The sequence below is a fragment of the Trematomus bernacchii genome, unplaced genomic scaffold, assembly GCF_902827165.1.
Source record: "Trematomus bernacchii unplaced genomic scaffold, fTreBer1.1, whole genome shotgun sequence".
Classification (NCBI taxonomy): Eukaryota; Metazoa; Chordata; class Actinopteri; order Perciformes; family Nototheniidae; genus Trematomus; species Trematomus bernacchii.
The window spans coordinates 27,113-39,163 of record NW_022987755.1 but is presented as its reverse complement, the minus strand read 5'-3'; the positions used below and the strand labels follow the sequence as shown (position 1 = coordinate 39,163).

At 39.3% G+C, this 12,051-nt stretch overlaps 1 protein-coding gene across 3 annotated transcripts; it reads right to left on the bottom strand.

The window, feature by feature from the left end:
* Nucleotides 1–2,222: 2,222 nt before the first annotated feature.
* LOC117496575 lies at nt 2,223–7,516 on the bottom strand. 3 transcript variants are annotated; one of them, XM_034148276.1, is made up of 4 exons: nt 7,426–7,513; nt 6,484–6,538; nt 5,427–5,783; nt 2,223–4,691 (listed from the first exon to the last, which is right to left on the bottom strand). In XM_034148276.1, exon 4 carries the CDS (start codon nt 4,613–4,615, stop codon nt 2,882–2,884), a length of 1,734 nt encoding a protein of 577 aa, XP_034004167.1. In that variant the 5' UTR covers nt 4,616–4,691; nt 5,427–5,783; nt 6,484–6,538; nt 7,426–7,513; the 3' UTR covers nt 2,223–2,881. The 3 variants fall into 3 exon arrangements, with proteins under 3 accessions (XP_034004167.1, XP_034004168.1, XP_034004166.1); XM_034148277.1 differs by having other exon boundaries at nt 5,427–5,780; XM_034148275.1 differs by lacking the exon at nt 5,427–5,783 and having other exon boundaries at nt 7,426–7,516.
* Between the last annotated feature and the right edge of the window lie 4,535 nt (nt 7,517–12,051).

Sequence of the window (12,051 nt, the reverse complement as noted above, 5' to 3'; positions counted from 1 at the left end):
CTCTCTCGCCATTGACTTCAATACATACTTTTTCCAAAATAAGGTCCCATGGAGTTCCCCCGGAAAGGGAGGGACTTCTTCGCCTCTATAAAATAAGTAAAAATACAACAACAACAATAACAGCCTTATACTAAAAACAATAGACCATTTAAAAGCAATAAAAGCAACAGTGTCAGACGCTAAGGCGAAGATGAGGGTCTTCCTTTGTCGACTTGCAGATTGAAATCCAAAATAGAGACAATAAAGACAAGCAGAATGAAACACAAAGACTTTATTTTTATGAATACATTATTTAGCAGATTTTCAGCCTCGCCCCCGAATTACTAAATGACTATGAGAAACTCTGTTATGTATTCAATGTATTTAATCTATGTATTTACTTGAGTATAAGTACCAACAGTTAAAGTATATCAAATGTCAAAAGAGAACTAATAAAGGTATTCTGATTCTGATGGTTTATTCAACAGCCACACTTAATATTTTACAGTTCTTTAAATGTTTTGTGTGTTCATATTTAAATTCGTACAGTTTAGGATGTCAAATAAATGTAGCGCGGTAAAAACTACATGATTATCCTTTGAGATGAAGTGTATATAAATATAAAGTAAAAAGAAAATACTCAAGTAAAGTACAAGTACCTGAAATGTGCCTTTAAGTAAAACACTTGTCTAAATGTTGATGTACATGTCACCACTGATTATTGCATAAAACCCTAAAAACTGTAAAAACAATGTACAAATTTACACAAAAAATGACTAAATTCTTTTTTCAATCAACCCATTTATTGTTTGAGGTTTTATATATAATCTTTCATAGTTACATTTACCTTTAAAACAAGATATTTTACAAGTTATTCACATGTTTTGAGTGTCAAAATCAACATTTTAAAGTAATTTAGATGAATGTAGTGCAGTAAATACGTAATAAGTACAATTACATTAAGTTTGCTTAATTAAGCACATTACTCGAGTAAATGAACTTTCACCGCTGCTGATATTTAATGAATGTTATTTAAAAGCAGGCGCTCAGATGCAGAACAGAGAGATTATTTTACATGAAGTTTAGTTTCACACAGAAGGTCACGTCTCAAAGTGTTTGTATTTTAGTCTTCTTCTTTCGTGTAACGTCAGAGGTCCAACTCGGTGTCGTGTAGCCATGCCCGCATCTCTGGTCCTGAATCGAAGAGGCTGGCTTCAGAGGGTGGTCTATATAAAGGGCAGGTGGTGATTATGTGTTGTAAGTATTGTTTTTAATTGACTCAAATATTTGACAACACCTACGCCAAACCCAAGGGGCCTTAAAGCGTACATCTTCAACAAATATATAAAACAATGACTTTCTAAACTATTTAATAAATAAATAAACGTTTTAATATAAATTCTTTACATTTCCATAACAATATTTTTTATTAGCAGATCATCATCGCCTCAGTCATGTTTACCTTTTACAATAAAAGTGTTCCCTGCTTCTCACTCAGAGCAACTCCACAAACTGGCTTACACACACACACACACACACACACACACACACACACACACACACACACACACACACACACACACACACACACACACACACACACACACACACACACACACACACACACACACACACACACACACACACACACACTGGGATTGGAACTAAGCAATAGCATTAGTTGTATGTTCTACAAATACCATTTTTACAAAAAATACTATATTCTGATGTAACCCTTTTGTACCCCTCTATAACAGATGTAATAACTTGTATTTAGTTATTTAATTACAGCACTACATGGAGATAGTTACTCTAAATGTTTCATATTGATTCAAATAAAGAACCAAACTTGTGCTCTTATATTAAATATTCATGCACATGTCTAATCTAATCTAAAATGAAACTTCAGGAGACGTAATGAAATGTCTACCCTATAGCATATTTTAAAAACATTTATTTACATGTTTTTGAAACATATCTTCAGGAGAAACAAAATCAGCTACTTTGCATATTAACAACTTTCCCATAATCAGAGAAGCATAACTGTTTTTGTTTTTAAGAAAACTAAATATCTGTGGAGAGGATTTCTAATTAGGGTCAACACCTGATTTGCATCTTTCTGATAACTTTGAAAGATTTGAGTGATTTGACATCAAATGTATTTATAATGTAATTATACATTCATCCAAACCCCAAGAGGCCGTATGGAGCTTTGTTCAGAAGACGATAATAGAAGAAGCTGCTGTCTTTCAGTAGACCACATCAGTCTACTTGTTTTTATTTATTCACATGATATATGGTTACAAATGATTACACATGATAACAATGATTACATGATAAAGAAAAACAATCTGAACTAAACTGCTGAAACTCAAGTCTCTAAATAAAACCATAAATGCTTAATATCTAAAAAGGTAAAAATGCAAAGTAACTGAATGCAAATCTTAAAAACAGGAGACTTTTCTTTCAAATCTGTCGTCACTGACACCTGTTTCATATCCAACACATTCAAGGTGTGATCATCATCATACATGGTTAAAGAAACACCACAAACATCAGCATGTTATGCAAACATGATCAAATGATGAAGAAAAAAGATGAACTCAACTGACAACAATCAAGTCTCAAAATAAAGCAACTACTGATGAACATGTAAAAAGTAATAAATGCAAACTGCTGAAATGCAACTCATAAACAAACTAAAATGGAGGCTTTTCTTTGTTCTACTTCCCAGCAGAAAGCTGCGTCTCTTTTATATGCAGTACATGTGATGAGTGTGATTTGGAAGAGACTGAGCTGCAGGTTAAACATCCTCATATGTGGAGAATACACAATAACATCAGAACAAATGATTACACATCGTCTTTTACACCAAACATAGTTTAAATATCAGTAAAAAGCCTCAAGAGCTGCAAAGTCTTTCTGCAGAACTGTCACCTAAAGATTCAAAGGCATCATTTTCTGATTCCAAAGGTAATAATTTCTGATCTCTGTCTAACCTTAACCCTCTGAAGAGAACCATAGCGGCTTCACCAATACCAGACATGTAGCTCAGCACTGATTTTCTTCTTGGATTTTCCTCCATTTGACTTTTCATAATTACCAGTTTCATGACCTTCTCTGTGTCTCCCTTCTCCTTCATCTTCTCAATCAGGAAGTCCAGGTGGACCTGAATCTCCAGTGAAACACCCTTCAGGGCGATCTCCTCCAGTTTGACAACATGTTGGAAACACTCTTCCAGAAACTGATCTTTATCCTTCTGGAGCTCTGTCATGTTCTCCTGGAGAGTTTCCAAGAGACTCCCTGACTTCTCACTGTCTTTTTTACCCTTCTCATACATGTCTTTCATCTGTTGTATGTCCTTCTTAACTCTCCTGGTCTTGTTCATATATTTCCAGTGTGTTTTCAGATGATCTGGATCACTGCACTCATCCTCACATACAGTGCATTGTTTTTCTTTCACATGTTTGGATACATGACACTTCCCAGTACATGCTGTGCAGTAGAGCTCCTTCTTATGGTCTGATATTTCACACTTTGTCTGGCATATTGTGCATTTATTTTGCATGACCTCACAGTTACTTGGATCCAGGGCCAGTGTGCATGGATAGTGACAGTTCTCCTTACAGTCTTTACAGCAGGTAGCTCCTCCATAGTTGAACCACATCGCCCACCATCGTTTCTCATCGACAGGTTCTTTACCTTTATAGACTTCATCAACTTCTATTGTGAAGTCCTCGTTATTCTTCATGTCTTGTTCGTGTTTCTTCAGAGCTTCCTGAGTCTGTTTGATCTCTCTCTGTTTCAGTTCAATGAACTGAACTCTCTCCTGCAGGTTTTCGATGCAGGCTGTCAGTCTGATGCGTGAATTCAAAACTTCAACTGTTTCTTTCAGGTTCTGTGGTTTGGTATTTTTCAGGAAATCTGCGAATCGACCAATTTCTTCGTCTGTTGATTCCCATGCATACTTTAGAGCATGCTCATTTCTCTTATTTCTCTCTGTTTTCTGGATGTTATTAAACATGAAATGAACAGGCTGATCCAGCTCATCTTTCGCAATGCACATTTTCGCATCTTTCAGAGATTGTAGAACATTTTCAGCTGACACAAAATCTGAATATGTGATGAGGGCAACGATGTTCTTCTCTATGTCTTTTCCAAACAGAGACACCACTGAATCAAAGACGTACATCAGTCGGTCACTCAGTCGATTGTCAGTCGCTTTTAGCACCAGACACACTGCATCGATCTCATGAACTCCATCTGTTGAGCGGAACAAGTCCAACAATCTTTCTCTGACAAGGACATCTCTCTCAATCCCTCTGGTATCTCCAAACCCGGGGGTATCGATGATGGTCAGAGAGAAGGGCAGAGTTCTGTCTTCAAGACCAAAGACCTCGTACACGATCACGTCTGACGTCTGACTTTCTGTTTGACATGTGTTCTCGTCTGTTATAATCTGATTCCAGACATTGTCCTCATACTTCACTTCCATGGCGTAGTTAACCAGAGCGTTGATCAGAGTGGATTTTCCTGCGACTGTTTCACCAACAAGCAAGATGGTTTTGTTCTTCTTTGTTGGATCTTTTTCACCGAGAGTCAGTCTTGTTATTGAGCCAATTTTCCCTTCTTTCATATCTAGCTGATTGACAGCTGGAGAAACTGGCTGGATATCAACTGTGTCATTGATTTTACATCTGGATGAGGTGTTCCTGTAGAAAAGTAAAGACATTGGCTCAAAAACTACTGAATGTAGAATTAAACAAGTACCACCTCACAGAGAAGCAGTGACACAGAGCCGGAGATCTGCTTCTAATGACCTGATAACCATCTTCACTTTCTAATGACTGCTTTTCAAATGTTTTTAAATGTCATGCTATCGTGTGATCCCGCTGCACTATTATTAAATGATCTTGATGTTTTTCATTTCTGTAAAGCACTTTGAATGACTTTGTGTTGAAAGGTGCTAATTAAATAAAATCACCTTACCTTGCCTTCCCTATGTCTGTATACCTAAATCCACCAAACATTCTCCAATAGGAATATTTGGCACGGATGCAATATTTTTTGGTAATAAAGAGTGTAACCAGACGCCTCTGAGACTGTTTGTTGGTAAAAACAATGTGTAGTAATATAATAATATGATAATGTAGAAAGTAACATGTAGAAAGTGCATCACCCCCTAGACTGTCAATCAAGCACCAACCCCTCTCACCCATGCTATAAAACTCCTCCCTTCATGCCTGTGACCTCCTTCCTTCACTACTAATGCTGCAGGCGGAAACCCAAAGTGTGTTTGAACATGGACTTTCAGTCCTAATGACACATGTGGTTATAATATTCAGTTTTGTATTTGTCATGCTCGATTCCTATTTATTTCCCTATTTCGTGAGGAAAATCAAAAAGGTGGGTGTAAAAATCAGTGCTTGAATTGGGCCGGTACTCACCGGTACGCAGTACCGGCACTTCTGATTTTTACCCATGTGGTACCGGCACTTCTTACTGAGTACCGGCAAGGTGTCGATACTCAGTAAGATGCCGGTACTCAGCCGGCATCTTATGTCATGATGCATGACAACAAATATGCCCAGCGTAGATGCACCAGATGCGTCATGCGTCATGAGATGCCGCCGGTTGTCGCCGGACAAGGAGCCGACTGCTAATACAGAAATGCTGTGCCAGTGTTAGAAATGTTGTCTGACGGGGAGCCTTCTCTGGTCGAGCCTCCTGCTCCAAGTTCTGTAGCACTAGCTCCCACAGAGCCTTCTCTCCCGTCTCTCATTGATTCCCTCTCTCCTTTCCTGCTGAAAGATGGTGAGTGTACTCAGGGACGAGGAGTCATTTAACCAGCCGCCAAAGAGTCAGGCTTTACTTTCTTTTATATCCATAAAGAAAAAGTAAATCTGTTTACAGTTCTGTTTCATATGGATGTTGAGAGGTATCCATAGATCTCTTCACTTTGCTCTCAAAGTGCACCAGATTGATGCATTTAACTTCAATATTTAAAAAAAATCTTCCCGGGGGAGCATGCCCCCGGACCCCTCTAGAGGAGGTTTGGTCCACTCCCCACTTATAAAATAGCACTTTACCACCCTCTAATCTCAGATGCACCCTGAGTCATTTTGTTTAAGTACAGTGAGCCTTTCTAAAATATACAGTAAAGAGACAAACCCACCAGCATTATAGGATATATGACTTTGAGCCAAATACTTGTTTTTGGGCTGTATAAATAAATTGACTTGAAACAGTTGCTGATTTAGAGTAGGCCTACTGGCACCTTTTTTATTCCAATTCAAGCACTGGTAAAAATAAATATAAAAACATAAAAGTAGTGTAGCTTAGCAAGTGACTTAAGTAAAATGTACCTTTTTAGAAATATTATGTTGATGATGTTGGAGGACCTGAAACCATGCCGTCAATATGTATTGCTTTTTCAATAATAATGTAGTGAGGTATTAAAGCAGCACTTCATTCTGTTGTTTTAGAAACGTTAGTAATACTCACATTGCCATGTTGACTGGTTCACAGGAGCTTCAGAAGGGAGCACCCAAAGGGTTTTCTGGATGGAGGAAAGAGAAGTGAGTAACCTACAGATCTTCAAATCTTCCACAGGGAAAGTTTTGACTTTGTAACTTTGTAACAACATAGAACCTTTGTGTCTCAGTTTGTGACCCGCTACATATATCACTAACGCCAAACCCGAGAGACTGTTTAGGAAATAATGTTATTTATATGTGGATCAAACTATGCCAGTCTGGAGGGCTGGCTAAAAAGAACAACAACATAAAGGAAATCTTGGCCAGCCAAACCAAAGGGGCCACGGGATAACGGTCAGGATAGGGTTAATGAAGTAACACAAGTAGAAAGTAATGAGCTGCCAGAGGACGGTAGTAAATAGTATATGTACTAGTATATAAGTATATGTGGCACAGTGTTGTATTACAACATTGTTTTACAGGTATTTGGTAGTACAAAAAGAATAAGCAGCCAGTAGTAGAATTTTAACATAGTATATATTGCACAACAGTGTTACAACTGAGATACCCTCGAAATCTAAAACGAGAAAATAAAAACCCCAAAAACATAGATATGGTGTATATTTTCATAACCATTTAAATGTGTTTCATGGTCATGTATTACTTGCATTACTTCAAAATGCGAGAAAAAAGTCTGACTTTTCTCTAAATTTCGAGCTTTTGAAAGTCCACATTTCTTTAGATTCAAGCTATTAAAATGTAACATAACACGGAGCGTAACAACCTCCATGTAAGTGCACAGTCAAACACACAGTTGGATAAAAGTAAACCTTAAAAGGCTGAATGTAAATATAGACAGCTGTCATATTTTGACTGGCTTTAAAAAAAAAAGTCATTCTGAATTCTGCAATTTTTTTGAATTCTTAAAGTCAAACACTTTTTCTCAGAATTCTGACTAAAGAGTTCTTACCTGTGCTGTTGATCTCTGAAGATGAGGAGGCGGAGAGCACAAAGCGTTTTTAAATACCAGTTGGTGGGTGGGGGGGGGGGCTGCTCTTTGGTCACATGATTTCCCAGAAACATCTCAGATACAAACCGATGAGTCATCATGTAAACTGAACTGTCTTGAATACCAATTGTTTTAGATCTTATGTCATCAGAACCTATTCATCCATCTGAAGTTGTTGTAGAAATAGTTAGCAATGAACATCTTAGCTCCCAGGCTGCTCCAACAGGGAAACATACAATATACTTAACATAAAAGGAAATTAATCAAGTGCAACAAAATAGTGAAATTGAAATAATAGAGTTAGTAAGTTGCAGGAATTAAAAGAAATAGACAAACATGGAACAAGATCAAACTGGATGAAAATATACAATATACAGTAGAATAAATACTGTATACTGTAATAATATATAAATATGTGAGAGATATACACACCTACCTAAAAACTGATAAAACATTGTGTTGTGGGTCTTGGAGCCTGTAATAAATACATAAATAAAGCAGCGACTGTATTCGCCATGACACAGACAGTCTGTGGTTTGTTCATGTTTAACTTATGTCTAGTTTCTGAACAGATATGAGGAGCTGTGAGCTCTGTGTGCTAACAGCTAACGGCTGATGTTTTGGTTTTCTGATTCAACGCCAGTGACGGCAGGCTGAAATCCTCGCGGCTGATTGGCTACCGTGCGAACGCGTCACGCGAATTTGATGCTCGAACTCTCGCGGTTGTCGTGGCCCCCTCCAACTGCCCCCGAAGTCCCTGGAGAAGGAGTTTCAGGTGACTTTTGCTTGAGCGGTGATGCTGTACAAGGACTGTAGCAACCCCAAGTTGGTCCAGTTAGGTGTTGAAGTAAAAACCACAGCTTGAAGCACAACCAGGTTCTGAAACCCATTCCAAACAAAAACATTGTCATGTTGCGACTGATAGTGCCATTGGAGGACTGCCCAAAGTCTTATGGTATTTACTATTACACTCTATAATCCTTTAAAGGGCGTGGTTATAAGGAAGCGTTGCATGTCAACGGGTGTTTTACCCAAACGCTTGATTTGGTTTACACCTCTGACACATATACTAATCAAGTACACTACCACTGTGTCTCTTTTTGGCATTTTGTGTCTCTTTGTCAACATTGTGTGTCTCTTTGAAGTCATTGCGGGTGTCTTTGCAATATTTGTGTGCTTCTTGTTGATCACTGTAAGTCTCTTTGTGATGATTGTGTTTCCTCTGTGTTATCCTAGTACTGCATATTCTCAGCGCTTCTTGTTCCAAAGTGCTTTTAATTGTGTTGTTGGCATGTGAAGATGCCAGAAGACAGGAAGCACTTATCAAATACCAGTGGAGGGGGGAGCTGCCTTTGGTCACATGATTTCCCAGAAACAGTCTCGGAGACAAACTGCTGAGTCAATTCATAAACTGCATTGTCTTAAATAAATTAGTTTAAAATGGAATTCAAAATGCAAAGGTTTTAATGGCATATGCACATAAGCTACAGTGTTGGAATGGCAATGAAAATATGAAAGGTCCCTCATTATACAGTTTTTCATCAATATAGTCTCAGATATATACAGAACATGTCTCTGAAGTGTTTGGCTCGAAATACCAAACACATCACAGATGAAAATAACCAGCCACTCCCCACGCCCCTCTGAGAGATATTTGGTTAAAAAGAACACAATGGTCAAGCCAGTCTCACGGCATTTCGTGTTATAGTCACGAAATGTATTTCATCTATTGATTCTTTTTCACCAACACGATTTTCGCATTTTTTTGGTGTCACACAGAACGATTTTAAAAGCAATGTATTTCTATTGGTAGTATGTTTCGTGCCTGCACCACGTCTTTTTGTCCGGTCGGGTCTTGGAAGACCAGAAGCTGTGTGGTTCATAAAAATATGTTCTTACTCAATATCTTACCCTAAGCCTAACCCTAACCCTTTTATTTTAAATTGTATAATGTCGGAGTTTTTTTGCCGTCCGCGAGGAAAATAAATGGCTCAGAGCCTCAGAATACTGAAATCTGTATTTTTTTAAATGTCTTTTTCCTTCTAATTTGTTATTATTTACATTGCTTTTACAATCGTTCTGTGTGACACGATCAAAATGGGGAAATCATGTTGGTGAACACGAATCAATAGATTATATAACTATAACACGAAATGCCGTGAGACTGTGTTACAATGGTGCTCTAGGAGGAGATTCAGGTGATAAGGTTACCTTGGTTGGTGATTGGCTAATGGTTAACGGCCAAAAGATATTTATGACATCATTGTGGCCAAAATCTGGACAAAAAGTGAGCGAATCTCTTTACACAGAGCGGACACATGTTTATGTAGAAAATACATGAAAATGTCAGGGATGGGGAAAATCAGGACCCAGGCAGTTTAAAAAGACAAAAAGGTCAGGTATCAAAAAACAAGCTTTATTAACATTAACAAAAACCGGGGAGCAGGACAGACAGGAACAGACTATCAGAAGGGAACAGGCAGGTAACACGGACAAGGAAGACGAGCAGGTAACATGGACCAACATGGAGTGAGACATGAAAGACGATGATCAGACAAGTAGCACAGGGGAAGACAAGACTAAATACATAGCTGGGTAATCACAGGACAAGACACAGCTGGGCAGGGGAGGCAGAAACACAAGGGCAACAGGTGAACACAATCAGACAATCAGACACAGGAGGGCAAACACAGGAAGGAAGACAAGACACAGGGAGAACAGAATTTCAAAATAAACCCATAACTACCTCATATCAATCATGTAAAAGCAAAACTGGGGAAAGCAAGACACATTCTGGACTACAAATCATGATATACTCTGTTTAATACACTCATATGGCCATATCTGAGTTACTGTGGGGAGATTTGGGGAAACACAAAACCAACCTACAGCCGTTATGCACATTACAAAAAAGGGCTATAAGAGTAATCAATAATGTTGGATATCTTGAACTCACTCATTCATTATTCTTGAAGTCACACACACTGAAGTTTACTGATCTGGTTACATTTCAAACTGTTTGAAATAAAGATGGAAATGAAATGAACTAAACACACAAAACTAAAATCATGATAGAAAAAGTGGATTTTGCACAATAGGTGGCCTTTAAGTCCCGAGCTCCTCCAACAATGCAACATAGTTATATAAGACATACAACAAATACAAATAAATGCAAGCAGAAATCTATATACACGTAAATATAATATACAAGAACAGAATGTAAAGATAGATATTGTACAGTAAGGTTACATTAAATACTTATTTTTACAGTGATAGCTATTAAGATAAAGAAATTGTAAGATGCAAACAGATGAATGTTTATCCAGGCACTTGACAGAGTTCAGGTGTTTAATAGTCTTCTGGCCTGTGGAATGAAACTGTCCCTGAGTCTGGTGGTTTTATCCTGATGCTGCGGTACCGCCTGCCAGACCGCAGCAGACAGAACAGTTTGTATCTGGGGTGATGGGGGTCTTTTATAATCCTGTGGGCTTTCTTCCTGAGATAGATAGATAAGTACTTTATTGATCCCAATTTGGGACCTTTTTGCGTTGCAGCAGCATACAAAACAAGGCAATGTACATAAGAGAAATTAAAACACAAGAAATAAACAGGCCAAAATACTTCTGAAATAGAAATAAAATGGCATTAAAAAAATATATATACATGTGGAAATACACATTTCCAGTAAAAAATATAATGCAGGATATTATTGTGCAAGAAATGGATTATTCAATATTAAATTGAATATAAAGGTAAAATGTACAGTGTGAGTTTAAGTCCAGTTATCAAGAGAAGCTGTGGAGCAGAGAGTTCTCTTCCAGCCAGAGGTGATCTGTTATAGAGAGTTATTGCAGTGGGAAGGAATGCTTTCCTGTATCGTGTATCGGTCCTGGTATTCTCCTGCTGCAGTCTGTTGGAGAAGGAGCTCCGCTGTCTGTCCAGCTGCAGGTGGAGAGAGGGGGGGGGGGGTTATCTATCTGTCCAGCTGCAGGTGGAGAGAGGGGGGGGGGTTATCTATCTGTCCAGCTGCAGGTGAGAGAGGGGGGGGGGTTATCTATCTGTCCAGCTGCAGGTGGAGAGGGGGGGGGGTTATCTATCTGTCCAGCTGCAGGTGGAGAGGGGGGGGGGTTATCTGTCTGTCCAGCTGCAGGTGGAGAGGGGGGGGGGGGTTATCTGTCTGTCCAGCTGCAGGTGGAGAGGGGGGGGGGTTATCTATCTGTCCAGCTGCAGGTGGAGAGGGGGGGGTTATCTGTCTGTCCAGCTGCAGGTGGAGAGAGGGGGGGGGGGTTATCTGTCTGTCCAGCTGCAGGTGGAGAGAGGGGGGGGGGTTATCTATCTGTCCAGCTGCAGGTGGAGAGGGGGGGGGGGTTATCTGTCTGTCCAGCTGCAGGTGGAGAGAGGGGGGGGGGGTTATCTATCTGTCCAGCTGCAGGTGGAGAGGGGGGGGGGTTATCTGTCTGTCCAGCTGCAGGTGGAGAGGGGGGGGGGTTATCTATCTGTCCAGCTGCAGGTGGAGAGAGGGGGGGGTTATCTATCTGTCCAGCTGCAGGTGGAGAGGGGGGGGGTTATCTGTCTGTCCAGCTGCAG